At 50.7% G+C, this 27140-nt stretch overlaps 2 protein-coding genes across 11 annotated transcripts in view; both read right to left on the bottom strand.

The window, feature by feature from the left end:
• Positions 1-92: 92 nt before the first annotated feature.
• CORO6 (coronin 6) lies at positions 93-8084 on the bottom strand. Of its 5 annotated transcripts, none has more exons than XM_046676981.1 (12): positions 7722-8084; positions 6314-6574; positions 4755-4877; positions 4166-4295; positions 3883-4064; positions 3137-3256; positions 2618-2737; positions 2073-2177; positions 1839-1984; positions 1417-1474; positions 1078-1308; positions 93-986 (listed from the first exon to the last, which is right to left on the bottom strand). In XM_046676981.1, the coding sequence occupies exons 2-12, from the start codon at positions 6509-6511 to the stop codon at positions 861-863; spliced, it is 1539 nt and encodes a 512-aa protein (XP_046532937.1). In that variant the 5' UTR covers positions 6512-6574; positions 7722-8084; the 3' UTR covers positions 93-860. The 5 variants fall into 5 exon arrangements, with proteins under 5 accessions (XP_046532937.1, XP_046532938.1, XP_046532939.1 ...); XM_046676982.1 differs by having other exon boundaries at positions 6314-6513; XM_046676983.1 differs by having other exon boundaries at positions 93-983; positions 7722-8083.
• Positions 8085-11069: 2985 nt separating this feature from the next.
• Positions 11070-27140, bottom strand: part of SSH2 (slingshot protein phosphatase 2) — a 240854-nt gene continuing 224783 nt past the window's right edge. For all 6 annotated transcript variants that reach the window (XM_046675521.1, XM_046675523.1, XM_046675525.1 and 3 more), the window contains 2 exons: positions 20293-21127; positions 11070-18129 (listed from right to left, as the gene is read on the bottom strand). In XM_046675521.1, the coding sequence (XP_046531477.1) occupies positions 16039-18129; positions 20293-21127 (2926 nt within the window). In that variant the 3' untranslated portion in view covers positions 11070-16038. The remainder of the gene's footprint in view (positions 18130-20292; positions 21128-27140) is intronic.

Here is a 27140-nt window from a genome sequence, read left to right as displayed (position 1 = left end):
GCCCCCCGGGAGCCTGGAGGTAGCATTTGCAGAGGCTGGGGGTTTTACCCCCACCCTTCACCCCCACCCATGCAGGAGGCACAGACTGAGCACTTAGTAAGATATTTCATTCGGTACGTGTTGTTTTCCTCCTAGAGTCAAGGCCACAGCAGAGGGCTAGGGGCTGTGTGTGTCTGTGTGTGTGTCTGTGTAGAGGAAGTGTGTGAACCTGCTTCCTCATGCCAGTTCTCTCGTTAGTTCTCCGGCGGGGGTGCCGCGAGGACGCCGCCCTCTCCCCTGCGGATGGAAAGAAGAGCCCTCTGCTATAGACTGCTGGGTTTAGCCAAGGGGTCCGGTTCTACAGCCAACGGCTTGTGTATGTCTGGAGGACTGAGGTGACGCACGTCCGGTTTACCACTCGGGGTGGTGGAGTCAAGTGAGCTGATTAGAGGGAGAAGCGTTGTAATTTTCCCCAGCCAGGCTGGGGAGACCCGTCAAATCGCCACCCCTTTGAGGTCAAGCCCAAGCTCCCCAATATCCCCAAGCATCGCGCTAATACTAAGCACTTCCCCTGCCCTGGCTGGGGGACAGAGGGAACCCCGCCTCGCCGTGCAGCACCATTGCTGAGGCCTCGTCACCCCGGGCCTCCCAAGGCCAGCTCCTGCCGAGTCCCGGATGAGGAACACAGCCTGGCGGGCGCCAGACGGACGCGAGTCTCCGTGACGCTCCGTTCGTCCAGGACTCCCGCGAGGGGCGCAGTTCCCTTCCCAGTCCCGCCCCCGGCCCCAGCCCAGAGAGGCGGGGTCCGGAGCTCCGGACCAAAAGTCGGGACAGGGCCGAGACCGTGCGCCCGGCCCGGCCTTGCCCCCCGGCGCGCCGCGCTAGTCCGTGCCGTCCACCAGCTCGCACAGCATGTTCTCCAAAGCCGTGATGCGCCGCTCCTGGGCCTGCACCTGCTCGCGAAGGGCCTTGATCTCCTCCAGCAGCGTCTCCAGGGTGTGCTGCTGCTGGGGCGCGGAGCACAGAAGAGGCGGTGTCGGGCATGGGGCGGTATGGGGATGTGTAGACTCGGCTGGGTGGAGCCAGGTCGGATCTTACCGACAAGGGGGCGTCGCTGGCCGACTGGCTGCGGCGGGGCCCGGAGGGCGGGCGCACGTCCAGGATGTTGCGCTTGGTGACCCGGAGCTCGCGGTGCTTGGGGGGCACGTAACCGTCCCTCAGCGAGATGAGCACGGGTTCGGCGTCCTGGCCCGAGAGCCATTCGTCCGCTTCTAGGGCCGGCTCGGGGCCCGGAGTATCTGGGTATAGGTCGTCCTGGAACAAGTCTGACTGCGGGGTTGGGGGGACAGGAGGACGAGTGTCAGCAGGGTGCCGGGCCTGCTCCGCTCCCTTCCGCCCACCTCGGAGCCCTGCCCAACCTCTCTCCTGGCCCCTCACCTTTCGGGGCACAGTCATGATGATGGGTTCACACTTTCTTTCGTGCAACTTGTAGAACCTATAAGGGAGCGGGGTCAGCAACCCCGCAGGCTCCCACCCCCTTAACTTCTGCCTGGGACCAAGGGGCGAGAGGCCCTCACTTGCTGAGCGCCTACCATGCATTGCACTTTAAACATATTATTGGTTCGGCTGGTAAAACACTTCTGATGGGGTGTTTATCATCATTTTACAGATGAGAAAACTTAAGTTCAGAGAATGTCAAGCTAGTTAGCGCCGGGGCTGGCACTGGAAACAAGCCTGTTGGACACCCCCTCCCCAAGGCTCTCTTTTCCAAGGATGACGCTAATGGGGAAGCCCCGGTGTCTTCCCCGATGGGAAGTGGGGACAGAGGCAGGCATGTGGGAAGGACAAAGGCTGCTGACCTGGCGATCTCACACTTGCTGACATCCAGTCCCCGCTTGGGCATGAATCCCATGCCTCTCTGCGGCTCCTTGCTGCTGAACGTGTTCAGGTAGTGCACGAAGGGTGGTTCGTCGGTAATCTCAAAGTACCGAATGCTGCTGTCGCCCTGCAAAACCAGTGGGTTCAGAGACCCGCTGGGTGGGGCCCTCCACATCTCGTCCAGCCCCCTGTTCTCGCCTCCCGGCCGCGAGCACCTTGCCGCATAGGTAGACGATGCTGGAGTCAGGATCGTAGAAGGGCAGTAGGACCCCGTTGCTTGTGTCCATCTCCTGCAGTGCCACTGGCTCCTCGAAGTTGTTCTGCCCGAGCACAGGAGGTGTGACCAGTCCTGACCTGTCCTCTGTGCCACTTCTGGATCCCCTGAAGCCCCTTAACGCTTCCTGCCCGCCCCAAACCCCATGCGTTCCCAAGACAGCTCTGGTGAACGGAACTGCAGGCCGCGCCCCTGGACACATCGCTCCCAGTCCCCCGCACATATACCCCCTGCTTCGCCGCATGCAGTCACAGCAAACCACCCCCAGGGACTCGGCATCACCAGGCGGGGGCGCCAGCGTGGGCTCCTTCGGGCGACGCAGCAAAACTGGGCAGAGGGGTGGGTGTGGGGATGGCAGGTGCTGCAAAGGGGGCAGCAGCCTCCAGCCCTGTCCAGGTGGGCATGCCCTGCGGGTGGGGGGCGCCTGGCCCCTCTCCCGTGATGCCAGTCCCCGGGGCACACACCCCAAGCTTCCAGCTGCGTTACCGGGTCCCACAGGCCCAGCTCTCGCTGGCTCATGCGGGTGAAGCCCGTGGTGAAGATATGACCCTGGCGCGTGAAGACCGCCCGCATGGGCCTCATTCCCTCGTGGGCCGCAAACCTCTCCTGAGGGTAGGGGGGAGACAGGGAGAGGCGTCACCCCGCTGCCTGCCCTGAGGATCCTGGCGGGCTGAGCAACCAGCTTGCTGACTTGGGTGTGGGGCGCAAGGGTGGGAAGGGAGACAAAAGGGAGCCTAAGTACTCAGCTTCCTGGGGGGGCCTTGGCTGGCCCCAGGCCTGGAGAACGTCCAGATCCCGAGCCCTTAAGCGCCCTCAGAGGCTGATCCCTAGAGCAGGGGACGTCTGCTGGCTCCCCGGGGTCGCAGCGAGGCTTTTCCCAGACGGGAGCTCCCCGCTCCGCTTCAGCCCTCTTGGGCACGGGCCACGGCCTGGGAGGGCGCTCCTGGCTGACCCAGCGAAGGAGCGAGCGCGCGCGCCCGGCGCGCCCGGCGCGGCCTGGCCTACCGGGTCCCAGAGCGCGAGTTGCCGCTCACTCATCCTGCTGAAGCCGGTGCTGAGTAGCTTCCCGTCTGCGGTGAAGACCGCCCGCAGCGGGCGGGCGCCCTCGTGAGGCCGGGCTCGCTCCTGCTCGCGGGGTTAGTGGGTTAGAGCCCCTGCCCGGCCGCGCTCGACGCGCGCACTCGGCGCAGACATGCACGTGCCCCGCGCACCCCGCACCCCGCGTTAGACGGAGGCTAGTGAGGCAGACGCCGCCGCCCTCCCAGGGCACCCAGCGCGAGAGGTGCCCCCTATCCCTGCCCAGCGCGTCAATTAGGGCGGAAAGGGAACTGCCCGTGAGCCAGCGACAGGCCCCGGACCCTGGGAGATGGCGCTGGGTGCCGGCTGAGAGGAGAAGGGGTCCGGGAGCTCAGGTTTCATGCAGGTTCGTGGGGGAGAATAGGGTTTGCAGCTTCTCCTCTCCTCAATCACAAATAGAGGAGCCCGCCTGTGAGTTTCTGAGATGCGTGGGGTGGGGGTGGGGGGGTGGGTGGGGGGGGGGGGGGGAGGGAAGAGGAGCGGGGCAAAGAAAAGCTGGGGGCTTCCTTAGGGCAGGGAGCTGTGGTTCCAGACACGGAGGGGGAGGATTGGTCTCTGCAGTTAGGGTGGAGGAGGTGAGAACTGGAACCGGGGGCTCAGAGGACTACGGGGACAGGGGCCTGACAGCTGGTCCCAGGAGTAAAGGCTGGGGAGCAGCCAGACCGGGCACTCACCGCCACCACCTGGCCCTTGCGGGGGTCAATAATGCGCAGGGTCTTGTCCTTGCAGGTGGTGGCTAGCAGGCTCCCATTGCTGTTCCAGCACACGCTGTGGATGACGTCAGGGTGCATGTCGTCGAGACTCAGGAGCACCTCCCCGGTGCCCACGTTCCAGATGATGATCACATTGTCACCACCTGCCCAGAGTGGCCAGGCAACGTCACCTGCGCCTTACCTTTCCAAACCCCTCCTCTATCCCCCACATCTACAGTAGGGACCCCTCCCCAGGCTGCCAGACCTGCACTGAGTAGGACATTTCGGGCAGTGGGGTGCCAGGAGAGGATGCCCACACGCTTCGAGTGGCCCTCCAGTGTGATGATGGGTTCTGTAATGTTGCGCACAGGGGTATAGTCTGGAATCTGCCACACCTGGGTAGGAGGAAAAGACGTAGGGTGGGTGGGATGAGGAGCCGGCTTTGTCCCTTCCCTCTACAACTCCCCTACCCACCCACCCCCAACCCTACTGGCTCTCTTGAATGGTAAAGGGTCAAATGCAGGGCAAGAGGTAATGGCGCCTGCCTGGGACAGAAGCAGCTGGGAGTCAGGAGGGGGCACTGCCAGCTTTCCAGAGACCTCCCTATTCACCCCTGCAGGGAGAGTTCAGAGCACTGCCCCCTGCTCTTCAGGCCCCAAGTTGGCCACGGCTATAATTAGTCCTAAGCAGTGCATCCTGGGAGGGGGTGAGCATGTAGCTAAAAATAGCCTGGGAGCTGGGCAGGGCAGGGCCTTGGGACCCAGCAGCTCCTCTACCACCTTCCCTAGCACAGGTGAGGCAGCCCTCCCTGCTTCCCCTGCCCAACGGCCCAGCAGCATCCGCCTGGCTCCTACCATGATGGTGGTGTCATCTGAGGCACTGGCGATGACGTTGTCATTGTGCGGGCACCAGTCGATGTCCAGCACAGGGGCAGTGTGTCCAGTGACCAGTGGGAAGTTCTTATCCACACGCCCTGTCTGGAGGGGTCAGAGAGGGAGATGTGGGGCCACTCTCCTGTGTGTTTTTTCTGGGGTGGGCAGCGGATTTGTTTACATCTCAGTTCTCCATCATCTGTTTTCTCTTTGCAGACCCCTCTCTGAATCTCCAACCCCTCCAGCCTACCTCCTGTACTTCACTGAAAGCAGATAGAGTTGAAGTCTTTTAATATTCGGGAATTAGACACAGAGAGGTAAGATGACTTAACCAAGGACACACAGCAAGATACAGGTAGAGCCAAGACTTGAACTTGCAGTCCAGTGCTCTTCCAAAAACACCTGCTTGGAGGAGGCTGTTCTTGGGCCTGTTCCCCCAGTTGGAATGTCTATGGGAAGCCCCTGGTGGAAGATGTCAAGGTGAGGTAATACGCAGCGCAGTACCCAACAGCCCTTTCCTAGCCGCCCTTGGCAGATCTCCCCCTTGTCACTGGCTGTACCTTGGAACCACAAGCAGCAGGCACTCCTGGTGCCTGCTATCCCCCAACCTGTGCTAGGGCTCATCTATTTTTGGTCTTTATGGGCTGTTTGTAGGGGTTCTGAGGCCTTTCCTGGGGCTGGCATTGGCCCAGACGAGGCAGTAGGAGAGAGGGGTGGCCGTGTGGCATTGGAATGGCACTTGTCCTGGGGGCGGAGGTGGCTCCAGCTGAAATTCGAGCCCTTGGGATGGTGTCCTTGGATGGTGTCTGCATTGTCCTGGTGTGAGTCACTAGCTATTGTCAGGCCTCTTCCTGACCCTGCCACCTGTGGGGCCTCACCTAACAAGGTGTAGGGGCAGAATCCAGGTCAAGGTCATGCTTTGGGGTGGCCATCCTAGACATGGAGATGGCTGAGGGGCTTAAGGCTACTAGCGAAGGTGGAGGTCATTGCCTGGCCCTCATCCCTCGGTAGGGAGGGCTCTGGCCTTCTGTGTCAGGTCCCCCTGCCCTTTGCCTCACTGCAAGAACCAGAGTGCAGAAGTGGCCAGGGACTCATTGGATAGAGCTTGACCCTGTTCTCAGTGTGCTGCTCTGGGGTGTGATTTAATCAAATGGTTGCCCTTGGCTGAGGAGAGAGATCCCCACACCCAAAACATGAGGGGGTACAGCATTAGGAGAGAGAGGAACAGAATCTGGCCAGGTCTTGGCTCCACCGCTTCCCAGCTATCTCCATCACTCCCTCCTGGTCCCTCCTGGGAACAGGGTGCCGTGTGAAGAGGATGGACTAGGAGTGGGTGCGGGCCACCATGATGGTGCTGTTCTGGGAGGGGTGAGGGGACCTCCAGGTTGGTCCCTGAGGGCTTGGGGACAGGGAGCAGCCAATCCACACAAACTGCCCTCTTGATTGAGGACCAGAACTACGTGAGAACACAGGCTGTTGTAAGAGTCCCCAGGGGCCACAGCCATTGTCCTCCCGCCTGCGTGTTTCCCCTCATCCCTCACCTTGGCCAGAGGCAAGACGATAAAGGCACCTCCACCTCCAGCCTCCACAATAATGGCCAGGAATTTGGGGTTGACGGCACAGAAGGAGCTGTCCCAGGTGACCTTGGACACACGGATGTCCTCGTAGGCCTGGTCAGCCTTTGCTGCCTGCCCAAACACATGGCGGAACTTGCTCTGCCGAACCACGCGCCGGCTCATGTCTGGGGGCAGAGAGGGAGGATCTCAGTGCCCAGAAATGCCTTTGGTCCTTAGTCCTGTGAGCTGTGGGAGGGAGGAAGAGTAGGGGGCAGGGGGCAAGTGAGAAAGGTTATCTGGCCAGGAGTCAGGTATAAATTAATATAGAGTCTGGTCCTAGAAGCAGGGAGCTTTCTTCAAGATGACTAAAGTACGGAAAAATTCTTTGCCACCTATAGAGTGCTGCTTAATGCGAGGGGCTAGGATTTGGAGCCTGACTTCTCCTTAGAGACCCAGGCTGGAGCGACACTGGAGCCTGGCTGGGCCTGAAAGCTTTCTGGAAGTTAAAGTGGTTTGGGGAGGAGCCTCAGCGCCAAGCTGCTCTCCCACTGCCAGCCTTGGATGAGCATCTCTTCACGGAAGTGGTTTATCTCTCAGAGGCACCTTGTTCAGAATCAGAGGCCTTGGCTCAAGGCCAGCTGTGGGGCTAGGACTGCTGCCCCCCAACATCCTACACTCCTCATCTCTAGCATACTTCAGGCAGATGGGGTTTTGCTTTTTTCTAAAAATTTGCCAAGAAGTTCCTACTGTCAGCTAACCTGAGTCCTTCCTGCTACTGCTTTCATCAATTTCCTCCCATGTTGTTGGGGGACACCAGTGTAAGGTGGATCTCTTCTCCTTCCACTCCTCTCTGCACTGGCTTTCTCCAAGAGGCCCTGACCATGGTCTTCTGGCTTTCGCCTGCCTTACTTTGGTACTGCATCTCCTCTGGGTCCTCTCTCCTACTAAACTCTCCTAGGGTGGGGTCCTTGACGCCCGGCCAGGGCCAGATTTGAGGGAATGGGGAGGGTAAGGTTCCTTTTCTCCAGCCAGGCCTGCGCTGCGCTCTTCCCCAGAGGACGCGCCGAGCTTTCCCAAGCTCCAGCCACTGACTCCTGCTCCTCCCCAGCCCCAGGCATCCCTGTGCCCTTCACGGCACTTCTGCGGCCCCAGGCCTGAGGCCCGGCCTCCCCACACCCTCCTCCGCCTCCTGCCCCGGCATTGCGTTTATGCGAGACGAGGTGTCTGCGCCCTGTGGGCGCGCGGGCCGCTGTCCGGCCAAATATAGACACCAAGTCAGCCCCGCCGGGACAGAATTCGGCGGCCGGGGGGAGGGAGCGCAGACCTCTGCCCCCTCCAGAGACCCCGCCCGCTCCGCTGGCTGCGGGGGTGGCGGTGGTGGGGGGGGTGGTACCTGGTCCTGAGCAGGCCGAGGGGCGCTCACGCTGCGACTCCTCTGCGGAGGGGGCTGGGGTTGCGCCTGGGGCCCAGGGAGGCGTCAGGGCGCCGGAACTGCCTCTCCGGGTGTCGGCGGCGTCTGGGGCCCGGGTGTTCGGCTGAGCGCTCGGGCCGCTGCTTGCGGCTCTCCGGGGCCGGGCGCCGCTGCAGTCCCAGCTGCCGCTGCCATCAACCTGCGGAGGCGGGGCCTAGCCAGGGGGCGGGACTAGAGCTGCCCCGCCCCCTCCAGCGGCGGGAAAGTCGAGCGGTGCGGGCTCGGTGCGGCTGGGCCGCCGGCCTGGGAGAAGCGTGAAAAGTAATTGTGCCAGTGCGCACTGGGTGTGCGCTCTCCTCTCCCGCCCTCCGCGCCTCCCGGTGGGCTGAGGAGGCCCAGGTTCCCAGACCCAGAGCTGGGCGCTGAGAGAGGGAGCCGACAGCCGCGCAAGATCGGGTGCCTCCGCGCCGCATTCCTGCTGCAATCGCACTCCCAATTTAGCCCTTCCTGGCCGGCCGGGGCTGCGGGACTGCACGTCCAGACGCTCCTGGGGAGAGGTCCCGGAAGATGCTCTCGGGGAGTAGTCTCAGCCCTTGGATGAGGGCCTAGGATGGCACAGGGCAGCTGCGAGGGTACTCGACAAAGGGCTGTAAATGTTAGTTATTGTTGTTAATAGCGATAGCGACCACTTGAGAACCTAAAACGCTGGCACTGTGTTAGTCATTTCACCCCGTTAGAGAGGATTCCATTGAGCAGGTCAGAAAGCAGCCTGAAGACTGGTGGGGGGCGGGGCAGGGAGAAAAGTGAACCCACTTTAAACCCTTGGGAACACCAGGTTCAAGGAGAAGCGGCCGGCACAGGTCTTTGGCCAATCAAATTTCAGACGCCCAACCTGACTCCTGAAGTCTTCTGGGCCTTGTTTGAATGGGTGCCTGACTTTTCCAGTGAAGTCCCCGCACCCACCCCCGCCAGGACCCGCGGACCTGAGTATTGACCAAGGTTAAGGGGGAGATAAAAAGGACCTTGATAAATACAGCCAGTGAAGAAGAGGTAGTCCCTAGCGGTGCTGTCTACTCAGCGCCCTCCCCACTGCCTGGATTTCTTCTTTTGGATCATAAGGCCCTGGAGGCCAGTTATTACTTCCCACTCTACAGGGCACACATGGGCATCAATGAAACGCAGCCTTCTGGAGGGCAGAGGTCAGCATTGGGGGTAAAGGGGAGGGAAGGTGGTGGGAACCTCGAAGGCCCCTTTGTTTCTCAGGAAGATTCCAAGTATTCAGTGCCTTGTAGGGGAACAGAATCAGAAACTGTTACAGGTGCTCCAGAAATAATTCGTGGCATGGGAGGCCATAAGGTTAGATGAGGAATCTGCCTTTTACCTAAAGACTTCAGACACATGATTAGGAGGGAAAGACCTGAGTGACTCAGTTGCTCCTTAGTAACAATAGCCCACACTTACTATGTGCCAGACACTGTTCTAAGGGCTTTACACATATTAATTCCATTCTGATAACAGCCTTCTGAGATGGGTACTGTTATCATCCTTATTTTACAGATGAGGAAACTGAGGCACAAAGAAGTTAAGTAGCTCATTCATCACTCAACTGGTAGCTGGTGAAGATGAGATTCTTACCCAAGTCGTCTGGTGTCTAGGTCCATGCGTTTCAGCACCATGCACTCCTTGAAGGACAGTGCCAGTTTCTCTCACAAGTGCTGATACTGAGTTATGCTTTGTGGCACAGAGGAAAGGATGCCTGGACTAATTAGAAAACTAGAGTTCCAACCCTGGCTCTATCACTCTATTTTTGCAGCTCTCTAGGCTGTAAAATGAAGCGGGCTGGGTCAGATTCTTTCCAACTCTGCACCATTTGTTGGCAGAGAAGGGATTTGATATGCTGCCTCCTATCCTGAAATGGCATCTTTTCTTCTCCCTCTCCTTTCCTCCTCTTTAAAGAGAGCTAGGCACTCCCTTCTAGAGGTAAGGGTCTGAGACTAGGTGTCAGTAATCTTTCACTCCATCCTGCCTTCAGTTCCATTATCTGGGGGTGGGGGCTTGGGGGTGTGCTCTCCAGGTACAGGACCAGGGATTCACAGGTATTGCTTGGACCTGGCCTGCCTCAGCCGTGCCCTCTGGCCTTCTTCAGGCTGCCAAGGCCTGGCAGAGCTGTGGGTGGGCGCAGCCAAGGCACAGAGAACCAATCAGGGGAAGAAGCCACTTGGACTTGGTGCTTTCCCTTGCTGTTACCTCTTTGAACTGTTAGCTAGCCTCTGAACTGCAATCCATGGAAGACAGGCATGGATTTCCTTTAGCTATTTTCTGGAAGAGGTGGCATGGTAGTCTATTTGCTTTGGCTAGAGTGCCAAGACTGAGCTTATCTAGACTGATCAGGGACTCCAGGCACCCCTAGAGTATTTTGTGAAATGACCTTGCCTTCACCATCATGCACTCTGGCACTCCACCTGGAGACCAGAGGGGTGTCCCTCCCACTTGGTATGGATGACTCAGAATGAAGCAGGCCGACTTCATTTAGTTCAAGGCAGTGTTTTCTCTGGAAACTTCAGCAAATTGTTTTGTTAGCAATTTGGAAACTAGAAACTGAGCTTTCCCTAGATAGTAGTGCTGCCTTGTGTGCGATCAAGGGCACCACTAAATATCTCGTGATGGGTCTGCGGAGGGGTGAGAGAAGTGGGGAACCTCTACCCCTACCCCAGCCTGTTTCAGAGAACTGCCCTTTGGCCCCACCTCCCTTCCTCCACTATTGACATCAGATGCTTGTCTTCTAAAGGCAGGAAAGGGTGAAAGCTCTTACTTCTTTGGAAAGTCATGCTCCATTTCTAGAACCTTATCAGTGAGCTGAGGTGGCTTGTGCTGAAAGCTTGTGAGCTCTGTCTCACCAGTGACCAGAGAGGTCACTCACCCAAGAAACCCAGTCCCTGCTGGGGCAGGTCACAGCAGCTGTCCCAGAGCAGTCACTCCGTACCACAGATGGCAGAGGGATTTTGGTCCCTTTGCTTATTCATTCTCCTAACATTCAGGTGGTGGCTTTGGCAAGAGCCTCTTTGACCAGGCAAATTCCCAGCCTGGTCACTTGACCGGAGCCACACTGTCTGAAATAATCTTTAGTGATCCTATTTCCCATCTGGTCTATTTTGTGGGAGGTAGAAAGTTGTGTTTTTTTTCCCCCAGAGCTAAGCTCTCTCTTAAGGGTGTGCTTGATGGAGAATCAACCAATGAGAGTTGCTCCACGTTTATCATCAGTGTTCTCCTCCAACCCCTCCACCTTCTCCAGCACCCCCCTCCTTTGTTGCACTTGATCAAGTACACATGTTTCATCTTCAAAATAAAAATTTATTCAATCTGTAACAAGAACATTGGATCTGCACATTTGCGCACAAGTTCACATTTAAAAACAGCGGAGCACATCAGTAATAAAAAAATCTATGATACAAGTGGAACATCCCAACCACCAGGAAGATTAAGGAAGGAGATGAGACCACTCTTTATATTCTGCTTCAAATGCCTCAAAAAGGTCCCAGAGATTCCAGGGAGCACCTGCTTTTAATAAAATGCGAGCATAAAAGTTTGGGGTGGCCTGGGGTAAAGGTAACAGTCAGTGGGAGAGTCTTTTGGACTTGCTTTCCACATTTAGAACAAGTCTTACAAAATAAAGTAGAAAGAAAGAAAAAAAAAAGGCACCTTAAGCTATGCCAAGCAAACCAAAATCCAGTAAAACATAAAAACCAAACAATTCCCTGTGGGCTTACTGGCTGGGAAACATTTCAGGGCCGGTTCCCCAGTTTTCAGGTTGGGTCATCAGCTCAAGTTAAGCCCTGGGTATAAGCTCTGCATGTGTATACAGGATGCTGCCACCAGGGTCGCTGTGAGGACACAGATGGCAGCACAGTCATATACCCCTTGAGGCATCTTCAAGCCAATGGGGGATGATTCCAGTTTAGAAATCCTGTCCTAGGTCTCTGGGGCACTGAGAAAATGAGGCTGGTTCTCTTTCCACAGGAGGAGCCAGGCCCAGTCACCCTCCACTTCCGGGCTGGAAAAGTACTGAAGCACCTTGCAGTCACTCTCCATGGCATCAAAGGACCCCAGCCCGGCGAGAAGGGTTAGGAGTGTGCAGCTTCCTGCTTTTTCCTAACACAGGTGTCGGATGAGTTGAGGCAGCAAATACATTTATGCCTAACACATGCCTGATCTTTTAGTTTGGAAGGGAAAACAAAGTCCAAGATATTTTTAAGTTGGATTGGTGCTGAAAGAGCTAAAATTTCATCTCATCCACCATCAAAAAGCAAAACAAAATGAAACAAAAACGACACTAGCCATTCACCATTACGACCATCACTATAAGACACGCCATCACTGAGAAAATGACAACTATTTCCATACAGAGTGTTGGATGGGAGTGCAGGACACAGATGGAAGTCAGCTCCAGGTTTCCCCATTGACCCATGAGGGCTGACCGCTATGGCCATGCTCTGTGTGAGGACTCACGGGACAGCCAGGGCTGGGTGCCTGGAAGAGGAGGAGATTGAGCGGCCATCAAGATGATGCACATTTTAATACCCACAATGTAAACACAGTATCCACAAATAGTTGTCCAAAAAGCCAAAGAATGGCTTTATTTAAAAATTTTGAAATGCCCTTAAAAGTGACCTTTTTTGCATAATGCTTTCTTTCTTAAAAGAAAAAAAGAGAAACAACTCCCACAAAAACATCTTTACCAAACATGTCTAGATCACTTCAGAACTGAGATCCTCAGATGGAACAGGTGAACGTTTCTGTGAGCTGCTATGTCTCAGAAGCTTCATGTCTATCCAACAGTATTTGTCTAGGGCCCTTTAGCAGGAAGGGACCTCCGAGCCTAGGCTGTCAACCTCAGGCTGTTCTTGGAGCTCTTAGTAGTTCCCAAAATGAGAAAGAGGAAATACCAGTTGGGATAAAGGTACAGAACCAGGAAAATGCTAGATAAAGAGCCTGAAGAGGCTGAGATGCTAGGAATGATCCCAAACATTCAGAATCTGAAAGGCAACCAAAATGAGGAGAGACGAATGTTACTACACTACAGTACTACCTTTCTACTATAGTATACACTACTCCTAAGTGTTTCTAAAATCAGGAAACGGTTGGGGTTTCTCTCCTTCCTACCGACCAGGTAACCATGCAGATTACAGCTCAAAATCTGTGTGCTCCTGGGGCTTTTACCCCATGCACCAAAATGTTACTCTTTTTACACACACACACACACACACCCCTCCAGAGAAATTTAGAGTCAACTATGATGGTTTTCAAAATAAAGCTAAAGAGAGGCACTGAGTAAGAGGTCGAGACTTTTTCTATTCATCTATTAGACTTTTCCTTTTCATCTCTGTTAATCGACTAGACCTGCTGTTCTGGGTCTGGGTTTTCCATGAACAGAAATGGGAAATAGGCCACCCAAGATTATCAAAAAGTTTGGAGAGAAGAAAGTCTGGAAAGTCCTTGACAGCTCGTCATGCACTTTCTCTGGACATCTCTCTGCTATGTAAGTAACACAGACCACTCAGCTGTGGGAGTCTGAGAGGGCTGGCAAAACCCCATAGCATGGCTGAATTACAGACCCTGTGTAGAGGATGTTTATTTAGGCAGGAAAATAAATTATTAAAAAAGAAAAGAAAAGAAAAGAAAGTTAAAAAAAAAAAAAAAAGGAAGGCAGAGCAAGACCATTTACTCTTAAAAAAAAAGTTTTTCTTCACAGCATTAGAGGGTTTCCTCCCCACCTTTGTTGTTATTTAATGCAGTGAGAGTGAGCATTAAACACAGTCACAGGGGAGAGAGAGAACAGTGCAAGCCTGTTGATCCTGCTCGTACTGCTTAATGTGAGGGATGCTGTCATCTCCAGGGGTTAGCGTGAGTGGAGACCATTCTCTTCACCTCCATGCAAATCCTCCTCTCCCCACCCCTGCCACTACTACCTGTCCTTTCCCCGTCACACTGGTGACGGAACTGCCTCAACAAGACAGGGCAGCCTAGATGGGTGAGCCCTGGAAATTCACAGCCCTGTCTTGCAAGCCTCCTCACGCTGGGACATACCACCTAACAAAACACTTTACAACACATTAAATATCCAGGAATCACAAAGGTCTGTGGATGATACATTTGAACATTTAGGGAAACTATTCAGGGACAGCAGAAGTACATATAATTACTACACCACAAAGACACTTACAGCAGGTTTCTGTCCAATCCACCTCCCAGCAGTGATGTCAGACCCAACCACAGCTTCTATGGCAACTGGATTCACAGCTCCTTTTGAGCACCTATGAGTGGCCTCAGTCCACTTTTTCTCTCTCCTTTGGGTCATCCTACTACCTGCCCCCACCACACTCTGGCCTCTGACATCACCTTGACAGTCTGTGCACCTGTCTTTTCCTCTTGGTGCTGTGATGAACCAAAAACCTAAACCAAGTCTGCACTCAGTCAATCTCTCAGCAGTGTGGACATCAACCAAAGCAAACAGAAAGCAAATTTGCAAACCTCTTCAGTTGTGATGAACTGCAGAGGGTGTTTCATTCCAGGCTAAATATGCTTTCTGTAAGAAGCTGAAATAGGCTGTGGCAGGTGCTCCTGTGTTAAGGATCTCCACTACAGCAGCAAAGCAGCAGCATCCTAAATGGAGTCATTAAGGGTGCCAGCCCTTGGCCGAGGCCTCCCTGCAGCTTTTCAGCCTGATCCATTAGGAGCTTCCACCCTGGGCAGCAGTAACACTTGTACACGCTCCCTGGCTGTGGTTGAGCTATGGGCAAATAACGTTCTGGGAGTTCAGTCTCCAAGAGAAATCAGCCTTCAGTCAAACTGTGATCTAATGGGAGCCTTTAGGGGTTTCTCTGAGGAGGAAGTTACTAACGCATAATTTGGCAGGAGCTGGCGGTTAGTCTCCATTTAAACAAAACTACTGCCAACCTCTACAGATTCCTACCAGCACCCCCGAGTCTGATGTCTGTGTTTTCCAGTTGTAGCTTTACTCGTTCTTAAGAAAATAAATCAAAAAGACCCTACAACGTCAACAACAAAACATTCTAAGAAAGCGTCAACATTATGTACATAAATACTGCATATAAACTAAAGAAATGACAAATCTTCCAGGAAAAGAAAAAAGAACTTATGTCAAGTGTTAACAGTCAAAATATCGAAAAGAAAACTTTGCATTCAATGGAGGTTATACACATGTAACAATTCAAAGGTCATCTATGAAATTAAAAAAAAAATAGGCAGCACTGGGAGAAACAGCATGAGGGAGGAAAATAAATTGGAAAAAAATATGGCCATTAAACTCAGAAGGCCCACAGAATTATTCAAGTAATGGAAGGGTTAAAACCCTACATATGTATTCATTTTACAAGAACACACTGACTTTCAATTGCTGTTTTTCAAACTTGTCCCTATTGTTGTTCAAACTTGTCTTGATTGAGAGGATGCTGCAGAGCACATTTCCTGGCAGGGAGAGCCAGGATGACCACCTGTGGGGAGCCCACCGACCCAGAAGATCCTGGGCAGTAACCTCCCCACCCCTGACTTTACCTCCTCCTTCTCTTAGGCTTTCCCCTACAGAAGAACCCTCAGGTTTCATTTGGGGCGGGAGTTCACTTTTAATTAAAAATTATTTGCTAGGAAAAAATGGATTTGCTTGATAAGCTTACAAAGCCAGCCATTATCATTATCATTTCTTCATGGAATACCAGAAGAAATGGATTCTGGAAGACCCCCTTTGAAAGCAAAGCAGAACCTGCCCACTTCAGGAACTCCAATGGGCTGGGGACCAAGGCTGAGAGCACTGTGCTGTCTGGCTGTCCTTCAGCCCATCCGATGCATCAGGTCTAGAGACCAAACCATCATCACACAGGCCCAGGGAGCACTTCCAATTTCTAGCTTCATCCCCACCCTCCCCATCTGCTTCCTTCTTCAATCAGGCAAGCATGCCTTTTTTCAGAGGGCAAAATGAGGAGCAGGTGGCAGTTGACTGAAAAACAGCAATTTGACTTTGATAAAGGTGTTCTATGAAAATGAGTCTTTTTTGAGGTTTGAATTTTCTAAAAATAAAAAATGATAAAATGGTCTTGCTGTCCAAATCAATCTCTTTCTCTCTCTTTCTCACACACAGAGAAAAAGCCCAAACCCTGCATGCGCCAGAACAGTAAAATGACAACAAATATTATAAAATTAACCAATAAAGTGCATGTTCCTTACATATTACACCTGCCCCTTTTACAAACATTTCTTATAGAAAGTCACATGTGTAGGCTCAGAATCACATGGTATTATAGAAGGGGTTGGTTGTCCGTTTTTTATCATTTGCTTTTTTCAGTCTCCTAAGGGGGTGAGTTCTGCCATGCTGCTGACGGGGCGCCACAGCCAGCCTTGGAGCTGGGCCTGCACACTGCTGTCCCTGGGTCTGTAGCAAAGGAAGGCCTCCTTCAGAACTAGTCAATTCAGGTCCTGCCCTGGGGAGCAAACACTGCTGACTGTGACCAAATTCTTTGGCATACTGCACCAGAGGCCTCTCCACTGGCTTGCTCTGTGCGATACACTCTGTTGTTCTGAGTTGCTCTACAAAATACTTGGTGGGTTCCAGGTTCTGGGAGGCATCTGAGTTTTCTGGGGGCTCCTGGACCTCCATGGCATGCATGCCTGAGTCTGTTCTGATGAAGGGCTGAAGCAGTTTGAGATGAGGGGACTCAGAGGACACAGGTTCCCTCTCTGGTAGACAGTCTTTACAGAGGTCCAGGTAACCTAACTTGGCGAGGGAAGCTGAACGCCTGATTTGGGATGGTTTGGTGAGCCCTACCTGGCAAATTGCTTGGGACTCAATTTCTTTAGCGTTCTCCTTCACCACACTGGGGCTGTGGCTGAGACACTGTACACTGTCACTACTAGAGCTTTGTGGGAGTCGAGAGGCTACAGGTGATGGGTCCAGTTTTTCTTGTGACGCCCCAATCTTGTCACCAAGTTTGCTAATTAAACTTAGGTCTTCGCTACTTAATTGGGAGCCCTTGTACGGCACTACATTGCCACTGGAGAGGGGACCCTCTTGACTTCCTTCCCAGCTGCCCTGCTCTGCAGAGGGCTCGCTGTCTGTGGTGCTGCTTTGCTCTGTGCAGCCTTGCAGGTGAACCACGGTCTGGGGATGCAGGTAATCCAAGCTGGCAGATGGTACGTGGGTTGTGTGACTAACAAAAGGCGCTGCTGTCTTCAGGGCTGTTGCCGGGCTGTTGCCCCAGTCTTCCGGACTGCTCAGGGTTGAGGTCGGGTTGGTGGGCCTGTTGTGTTCAGGAGAGGAAGAACGAGGCAGAGGTAGCACTTTGGGGTGCAGAGCAACCTGGTTGGGGCCCAGAGTCCTGTTCAGATTTTCATCCAACGCACAGAGGACAGTAATGGACTTCTCCACTTTCACTTTCCTCAGTCCTTGCTCCCTACTCTTTTCACTGGTGACTATGTCACCCCCTGGCCCAGAGTGATTGGGTGATGTAACTGTGTGGGTATATTCAATGATTTCTATCTTCTTGGGAAGGGGAAGAGGGACTGCCTGCGTCTCAGATCCCTGGCATGAAACCACAGTCCTCTGCTCCGTCAGGACTCCTTCCTGCTTTGTTCTAGTACCTGACCCTGGGCACTCTTGAGGAGCAGGCAAAGGGTGAAACTCCAGTGGCTCAGGTGCTGGAATCATGGCATTTTGCTCAGAATAGGGTAGTGAGCCAGCCTCGGACCCAGTGCATTTCCCTTTGCCCTTGTTCACCTCTGGTTCCTTGGGGACAAATGAATGTTCTAGGGTGGCTTCATCACTCTTCCCTTTTGGTGCTAGGTCTGGCACAGAAGAATCATTCTTGGAATTCTTACGAGTAGATGATGAGGTACAAGCAGGGGCAGTACCATGGTGCTCTTGCTCCTGCCGTAAGCGCTCCTCAAACTCCAAGGTGGCTCGCCTCACGGACCCAGGGCACCACTTGGCACCTGGGTGTATCCCTGGGCCCCAGAGCTCTTGTTCCCCTTCAGCTGGTTCCTCTTCTTCCAATTCTGAGGTGAATGAGTGTGTGGTTAGGCAGCCTTCTGGGTCCCACTTCCCTGAGTCTTTGGCTAGTTCGGGCTGGGCTGTGCAGGAACCCTCATTCTGCTCCAGATTTCCAGGTTTGTTCTCCAGGACCTGGGCCCTCTCGAAGGGCAGCTCATGGACGGTGTGCTTCTTTGGTGTATGGCATGGGTTGGATAGGAGGTCTCCTTTCAGTTGAATCTGTCCAACTCCTTGACTGATGGATTCAATCTCAGTGACGATTTCTTTCACCGACATCACATTTTCTGAGTGAGACTGCAAGAAGACATCTGGGCTGACCAGTTCTGAGATTGCCTAAGAGGAGAAAAAAGTGTGATGGTTATGACCAATCATAGTCTAATTGAAAATGCCAGATTTTCTGCTTCCTAACCCTCTAATCCAGAACCTTCTGCCTTTGAGGACACAAATCATGGAATGCCTGGGACTGTACTCTGACCATCTGTTTTATCATACAAGACAAAAACAGATTCATCAAAGGCAGAGACACAAAATTAGTTACAGGGTGTATCACTGTCTACTAAGCTTTCTATTCTGCTTACTCAAACAGGATTCCAACCCAGTATCTTGCTCCAAAAACGAACAGCAAATAGCCTTGGAGGCTCCTGTAATCCTTATTTTTCTAAGACCATGAGCCTGAAGGATTTAGGCCATACTAGGGTAAATGAAATCTTTCTTCTTTGGCCTATCAACTTCTAGTTTGATCCTAACCAAGGGGAAGAGTTCCATTCAAGGGCTCAGTGGCCACCTTAAATATGCCCAGTGTTAGATGGGCACGACGGGTGAGGCTATCATCTGATGTCTGATTTGGAGACTCACTGCTCTCTTCTCTCTTCTGTCTTGCCAACTTGCATCCACGTGCTCCTACTGCTTCTCCTAGCAGTAGCATCCCAGCACACGAGGGCTCCCTGTACCTGAGTGCACAATTCCTAGGTTTCACATGGCTCCTTCTGGGAAAGGTTTACTTGGCTTATGCAGTCACGTGCCTGAGCAAACTTAGCAACAGTGACTCTCTGACATTTTACTGTTCTACCACTTACAAATTCCCAGATGGATTTAGAACAAGGCCAAAGAAAATTGGCCAATGCAAAATCAAGTCCTATTGTAAAAGAATAGGAATTTCAAAACCTGGAAATGGCCCTTGGAGACCTCTTAAAGTGGCATCATCATGATCATTAATCTATTTTGTTAACATTTTTATAAGCCTCCGAAGTATGACATTTCCCTAGGAATTGTTCTGGTCTTTCTCCTTCAAAAGAGAGTCAGGGCTAGTACAAGTGAACAAGGTCAGTTATGCCTTTGGGAGACATCTGCTGGGACATCAGGCAGAGGCAAATTTGCCAAGACAGGGAGTGAAGCTACAGTAGGCCCGGTGAGTGCATGGGCTGTGGAGAGAGTGCTCAGATGACCAGGGACTTTGCAGAAAAGCTATTTCTGTCAGAGCTGCTACACCCATTGGTCCAAAGGAGAGCTCAAGCATTCTCATCTCCCAGTAGAAAAGAAACAGAGGCATAGCCTTTGGGGAGAGGAGACAGAAGCAGAGTCAATGATTGCCTGGGTAGTTCAGAAGAGAGAGAGCAGATGAGTAATGGACGAGGTGGTAAATACAAGTGGACAGATGTCAGGAGAGATCAAAAATCTAGTCAGCTCCACTGAAATCATTAAGTAAAGTTTAGTCTGTTAGAGTAAATCATTTACTTCCTAACTACTCTATTACACTGATCTAAGGTATCACTGTTTTTAAGATGCATCCCGATTTCAGAAGTGTCAAAATGAGAATAAGTGTGAGTCTTAGAATTGATGATATATGGTGATCCTTTTCTTGGTCTGTGATGGCTCATAAGAGCTCATATGCCACTAAGAGGAATCTTGGGATTCTGTTGGCTCTCAAATCATTTCCCCAAACCATCCCTCAATTCTTGAATACCCCAGGGTCTATGAGGAACAATTCAGAAACATATTAACAGCAAGAATAGCATGGCAATCAGTTGCTACTCCAACACCCATTTACATATGTCTAGTCTTTGAATTTTCTGAGACAGAAAGAATTTCCCAAACAAATCCATCTCCTCAGAGAGAGACAGGTCCCACTTGGGCAGCACAAGAGCCCCCTGCCCTTTATTACTGGTGAGATTCGATCTCAACTGTGGAGGTTGAGGGAGGGGACCTCTCCTTGTTCAGCCAGGACATTTGTCTTGGCTAATCCCTTCTTCCCTCATTCCCTCAGAAGTGCTTCCAATGACACCAAAAACCTGGAAAGATAAATTTCACAAAAGGAAACTGATGTAAACAGTTTTTAAACCCTAAGTTTTCAAGGAAAGTCTCAGTCAGACTGTCTCTCCTATACTGCCTTGCTAAATCTTTAGCAACATTAAAAATAAAGTGAACACAGCAGAATCCCAAATATTCTGTCTTCGGAGAGAACCTCATGAGGTGGGGAGCCATCAAGGTAGTTTTTACCTTTGACTGCTCCTCATCTATTGAAGATTCTTCAGAGGCATGGGGAGTATTACTCAAAGAGCTGCTTCTCTGGTCATCAGCTGTCACTTCAGAAGGGGCTACTTCTACCATTGACAGTCGACAGCTCTCACTCCTTCCTCCACCCAGTTCCTCCATCCTTGAATGGGAAAAAGATCGAGAGCGGGTTTCTTGGGAAAGTTCTACAAACTTCTCTAGGGCGCTAAAAAAATCAATGCGATCTGTACTGAAATCTGAGACTTCAGCCTGGCAACTGGGTTGGGGGCTCGGTGACTCAGGATCAGGGGACATGGGGAGATCTTTCAGGCGAGATGTCAATTCTTCCATAGGCAGTAAGTGGACATTCATGTCTGCTTTCAGAGCATCTGTCTCCAAATCTTCGACTGTTAAGTCTGGGAACTTGTTGGCCATTTCTGGGGCCTGTCCAGGTTGGATTAAGGCTTTGGATGCATGGCAATTGTCAAGAGGGAATTTTGACTCATTGAGACAACATCCTGATGAGCATCCATTGATGTCATTTAGGTTTAATTCATCTTCAATCTGTCCGGCATGTAATTCCCTAGAAGTAAACTCCAAGCAGATCACTCTTTCTTTGGTACACAGGCCTTTCTGATTTTCATCTTGCGGGACGACATGTTCCACAAAGACGGGGGATATGGGTGGGTGACTCTCCATGGTCTTCACCTCGGCAATCTGGTCTGCTGAGGTGGTGATCTCCTTCTTGTTGAGTTCTAGCCCTGGTTTGCAGATGGGTTCGTGGTGGTCTGAGAGGTCACTATCTGAATGAGATCTCCAGAGCTTGTTATGCCGCTGTTTGCTGTGGAGAACATACACAGGAAACACTTTACTCTGGTTTGTGAACACAGTCAGCACCCACCCAGGAAATCGCTCCCAGATAAATTTAAATCTTAACCTGCAAATGCTTTGTTAATGCCCACTGGATGTAGGCAATAAACATTTGAAAAGATGCTCAATTTAACTAATAACAAAACAAAGACCAAAAAACAAAAACAAAGCAAAACAGCAAAAAACAAATCTGAGATCTGATATTTTACCTATCAGACTGACAAGAGCCAACATGGTTGCTAACAGCCAGTGTTGATGGTGGTGTGGCCAAACAAGCCCTCTCATATACAGGTGGGAGGAATGTGAATTGTAGATTCTTTTCTGTGTGTGAGGAAGATTGACCCTGAGCTAACATCTGTGCCAATCTTCTACTTTATGTGGGATGCTGCTGCAGCGTGGCTTGATCAGCAGTGCTGGGTCCACATCTGGGATCAGAACCTGCAAACCCCAGGCCGCCAAAGCGGAGTGAGCGAACTTAACCACTACGCCAGCCCTGAACAGTAGAATTTTTAAGAGTGAAATCTAGCAGTAGCTCTCAAAATTTAACCCTTTAACCAGCAAATCTTCCTTTAAGAATTTTTCTTGGAGAAATACTACTATAAGTGCACAAAGATACACATATAAGGACGTTTGCTATAACACTGTGGAACTAAAAAATTAGACACCAAAAAAAAAAAAAGAGGATTTATTTAAATTACAGTGCATACACTTAGATGCTATGAGGCTGTTAAAAAGTCAGGTATTTTAGTGGAATGATGTCCAAGGTATAGTATTAAGTGAAAAAGCATGTTGAACACATTTGGAATGGTCAGTTCCCATGTTAGAATAAGTATAGGAAAATATCTGGAGGAAAATCACCAAACTGTTAATAGTGTTTCTTTCAAGGAAGGCAGAATACTTTTAGGGAGGACTTTACTTTCTATACTCAGTAGTTCTATAATTTTGTAATTTTTAAAATAATGAGCATGTTTCACACTAATAACCAGAAAAAGAAAACTAAAACAGTATCCAAGTAACACAAAGAGACCTACTCTATTGGAGCCCATTACAAGTCCTCATAATTGGGATGAAGAGCTGATGTAGGATTAACCACTGACTTGGAAGTGTGAGGAGGGTGGTAATCTTTCCCGAATTAGAAAGCGAAGATGAGGGTAGTAAACCTGGAGAAAAAGGTTGCTAACAGAATGGAATAGGATGAGCATGAAGTACAAGCCCCTTTCATACGGATCTCTGGATAAAAACGATCAAGCTTAGGTGACACCTGGAAAAGCAGGTGAGCCAAAGGAAGACCACACACACACATCCATCTTTTAGGTTAATTTTATGGAGAGAAGATCTGATGTGGGGATGAGATTTCATTTCAAACCACATTCTCTAACAAGGAAACAGTTCCCAAAGCCCTAGCCAAAAAAAGAGAAAGGTGGCCCTGTGGCTGGTCAGGATCCTGCCCAGGGAACAGGTCGTTAAATGTGGCATTCAGGGGAGTGTTTTCCATGACTTACAAGCTGCTGAAGAGTTACCTAACCGCAGGGTGGAATGGGAAACAGCCCAAAACAACTCACCCCGGGCTCAGAGCCACGCCTGCCTCGGCTGCTTGCGAATCTCTGCTGAGTCATTCGCCTGCACTAACGTGAACCCCTGCCCGTTCTCAGTTCTGCACCTGCTCTCACCTCCCACTGCCTGTCTGCTGCTTGGGTGGGGCTCTCTCTGACTCAGAACTGCACAGGAGAAGGGTGCTTTTCCGGGTAGGGAGCAGGTCAATCTGTTTATGAAGACAAGCTATAATCAATTAGCTGGGTATGAGGTAGGGTTTTCACCCTTTCTAAGCTGCACAAACTCTAGCCACCCCTAGGAGGAGACAACATATTGGACATCCCAAAGGAGTGAGTAGCTGTGGAGAGGGGCAAGCTGCTTGATTGGATAGGTGGGACCTAAAACTGTGACCAACAGATGCCAATGTGCGTCCTTTTAAAGTTTCTTCTTTTATATCTAGACAGCCTTGTTTTCTGAGCTAAATATGACTATGTTCTCCAATTTCTATTCCTCAGCTATCATGAGGATGTTCAAACCTGCACCAACTCCTCCCAGACACCATGGCAGGCAATTCTTGTGATGCAAATAACTAGGAAGACATCTCTCAGGGAGTACCTGTTCTCACCTTTCTAATAATATAAAAGAACAGCTTATCTTATCAGTCTGCAGGCAAATGAGATGTTTTCATGATCCCAAGAACCTACCAAAGTAAGATTTTTTTAAACAGCCTAGAAATCACTAATTAATCAGGAAGGAATGAGAGAGTGAAGTTATGCCAATAGGCACAAACAGTGCAGGTTTCAGAGGAAGTGGCTGACATCATAGCTGCTTTGCCCAGCAGGGATTTCCTCCTCTTCCTGGGGGAGACAATCATCAGAAAATATTGAGTCAGGGTTCTGGAATTAAACTGACACTTACAAAGGAGAATGAAAAAATCCCAATCCAAAGAAAGGTCTGATTCTGTTGCCTTTTTCATTTTTGCAATGGGACCTGCAGGGAGAGTGGCAGGCAGCCCTCTGATATTCATTACCCTGGCCTTTGAAGCACTGCTACTCCATGTGCTCCTTCCTGATCCCCTCCCCCGACCTCTCCCTCAGGGACTATTAACCTCTGTTCCGAATTTTGTGCTTATCATTCCCTTCTTTTTATAGTGTCATCACACGTTTTGTTCTTAATATACTGCTTAGTTTTACATATTTTGAACTTTATATAAATGAAATCATACTGTATGTTTTCTACAACTGCTTTTTTTGCCTAAGATTATGTTTTTAGACTCATTGACGAGTGGAGCTATAATTTCATAGAGTGTAATGAATATGCTGCAATTTATTTCTCCATACGGTTGATGAACAGTTTGGCTATCACAAACACCAATGTCATAGACATTCTTGTGCCTGGTGCACACTTTGGTTTCTCGAAGGTGTTATACATAGGAGTGGAAAGGGTGGGTCCAGGGCATGGATGCATCATCAGTTTTACTCTGTAAAACCAAACTGTTTTCTGATGAAGCTCTTTTGCAAGCCAGTTTTTCTAATGCTCTGTCACTGGTAGGGGATAGATGTAAGACATCAGATCATATTTATTATTTTAAACTTTTATGTTTAAACTCAGCTGACTCTCCCCACCTCTTCCACGTAGGCAGCAAGTAAACAAGTTGCCAAAAAGAACTTCAGAGTTGGTTTGATGGTTAGATGATGCAACCGAGTCTCAAGTTCTTTTTTCCCTGGACTGGCCTCTGACCTGAATTTGGATTCACATAAACACACTGACACACATGAGATGACTAGGCCATTCTGGGTAAGAATTTGGCTCTTTGCTTAGTAAATGAACAAGAAGGAAATCTAAACGACAGGACGCATATGACATCCCATTCCCTTGCCTCCACTTGCTTGCTTTCTTATTGTTTCACGTTTGGTGTATAAGCACCAACTCTGTTTGAGAAAGTTATATAGAGGAAAATAGTGCTAAAAATGGAGTATCAGTTACAGTAAAATCAGACTGTTTATGGTTACTTCTTAGGGTATTAGGTAGCCTGTAGAAAGGAGAAGGAGGAAGAGAAAAAGCATCAATTGAGCATTTTCTGTGTTCTGTGCATGGTCCTAAATGCTTTAAGATTACTTCACTGCAAAGCTATTAAGAAAATCCTTTAAACCTCAATTGAGATTGGCTGTCACCTGACTAGGAATCCACGTCCTCTCATTCTCTGGTTCCCTCCTGCTGGCTGACCACTGTGCACCAGCTAACTAGACTTCAGTGTCTCCACCAGCAAAGCCAGGGTAAAAGACAACTCTGTCTCCTCTGGCCCTGGTGACATGGGCATCAAAGAATTAAAACTGACATCTATGAGGACATGTGGCACAAATTCTCCCTGGCTGCCACCCAGTTTTTCTTCCTTGCCCCTGATACACTGGAACCTAATATCACAGACACATGGTAAGGCTTGCAGATGCCTGAAATCTGAACTCGTCGAATGGAACATAAATCTGCCAGATAGCTGCATGATCAGAGTGCAGAATAACAAACAGGGCTGCTGGCAGTTTAATGGAAGGTTTCAACACACACACACACACACACACTCCCTCCTCCTGCCTCACTCCCATCCCCTGGCTATAAAAACAGAAAATATAAAATTAGATACGAACAGCATCAGTGGCTTTATGATACCTTCTCTTTTAGGTCTCAAGGAGAATATTAAATATTAGCTTTCCCCAGGCTCTTAAAAGACATAGTGAAAGATGCAGAAAGTCCCTTGTATTTCAGAGGAGCTGTCACTGTTTGGCCCACACCCTCACATCCTGATTAAGAGACATAACTAATTCATAAATCACTACAGGGACCTGGTGTCACCTTGGTAAACTTCTACCAAGAGATCAAAGTAGCAAGCTAACACCCTCAAAAGCTAAACCTAACAGGAGGCTGCCACCTCAAGTTAAGCCACCCGTGCCAGCCTGGACAACCGTGGGGCGAGAGAATGCTAGAACCAGGGCTCTATCTCTTTGGGAAAATCCCCACATGCTTCCTGGGAGAGGATATGAAATACAAGATCTTAGCACCTGGACAGGAAATGGAATTTCTTTGTGAATAGAATGACTGGGATTTTTCTAAGGACTTTCCTCTCCTGGTCACCTAAGGTGCAAGGCTTGAGAGAGCTTCAGACAGTCACAGGAGTCTGGGGCTTCTCCTTTGCTCTTGTAGGCAAGCAGATCCTGGAGCAGTACTCCAGAGCTGGGCAAGAGTCTGTTGGGCCCAATTCACTTGGCAGGTAGCCCGCAAGTGCCGTTTCTTGACAACACATCACAGATCACAGACCCTAATGGCTGTATATCCAGCAGGCACCCCCACTCTTTTTCCTTACTGGCAGAGGCCTGATTTACTTTGGGTGTTCACTGTCCTATGGGTTCAGGGAATATGGCACTTCCCTGGATCCAGAGGGTGAATGTGAATTTGTTTTAGCCAGTCCAGGAAATTCTATTTTCCTGGCCAGCGATTAGTTTCAGGCATGCGACCCAGTCCTGGCCAACAAGTCTTGCGACGGGGAGTCTATTGGGGAGCTTCTGGGAAGGGTCTTCCCCCCTAATTGAAATGCCCATTCATTCAGCCAGATGCTGTGGAATTTACATGTAGATGCCTAGAAATGTGGCAGACATATGGCAATCATGAGGAGAAAGTTCAAGGACCACGCCCTTCACCAAGGAAGGGAGAGCGCTGCAGTCCCTGATAACATCAGAGAGTCACTGCAGTCTACGCCTGCGCTTCTTGTTACAAGAGATGTCAAACTGCCCAACTTTTTAAACTACCTGTAGCTGGGTCTTGGGCCAGGTATCTTCTGTTTGCCCCTGCAGATCCACTCTTCAGCTTTTCCACCCTGCTCTCTGCCCCAGAGGCTGATCTATGGACAACAGCAACAGGCCTCCTTGTCTTCTGATTTCCACAGGGTTTGGCTAATGGGGAGCCCCAGAAGTAGACTAGAAGGAGGAGAGTAAAGGCAGGCCATTTATTCCCCAAGCTCCTTCCCCTAAGGGTCATTTCAGGCTGGCTGTGTCCCTTGACTGAATGTTATTGCTCCTCTCTGAAGGTGTCTTTCTCTCCAGGAGTCTCCTTTCCTCTTTGGGCCAAGGAGCCATTACCAAACCAGCTCTGCTGATATAAGTCCCTTGATTCCGCTACAATCCCACACCTTTGTAAACAGTTACTTTATAAAACCCTCCTCAAATAATCCTAACCTGAGTATGCTGTTTTTTGTTGAGATCCCGAGTGATGGGGGTACTCTATTACTTGCAGCTGAAAGCAGCCTAAGTGATACGCCTAGTACTAGATTCTACTTCTTAAAATCCAGGAAACATCGCAACACAAGAAATTTTGGGATCACTTCCCATTCCAGTTTCTAATGGAGTCAGTGTGTCTGTGGGCGGTGGGAGCAGTGGTTGGAGGGAGGAGGAGGAAATATATGG

This window comes from Equus quagga, chromosome 11 (genome assembly GCF_021613505.1).
Source record: "Equus quagga isolate Etosha38 chromosome 11, UCLA_HA_Equagga_1.0, whole genome shotgun sequence".
NCBI lineage: Eukaryota > Metazoa > Chordata > Mammalia > Perissodactyla > Equidae > Equus > Equus quagga.
This window is presented reverse-complemented; position numbering and strand designations above follow the sequence as displayed.

Coding starts and splice junctions, on each gene's coding strand:
- CORO6 (XM_046676981.1), bottom strand. CDS start 6,511: ATGAGCCGGCGCGTGGTTCGGCAGAGCAAGTTCCGCCATGTGTTTGGG. Junction 4,878..6,313: donor TCGTCTTGCCTCTGGCCAAG/GTGAGGGATGAG, acceptor TGACCCCTCCAG/ACAGGGCGTGTGGATAAGAA. Junction 1,985..2,072: donor TCGTCTACCTATGCGGCAAG/GTGCTCGCGGCC, acceptor CTGGTTTTGCAG/GGCGACAGCAGCATTCGGTA.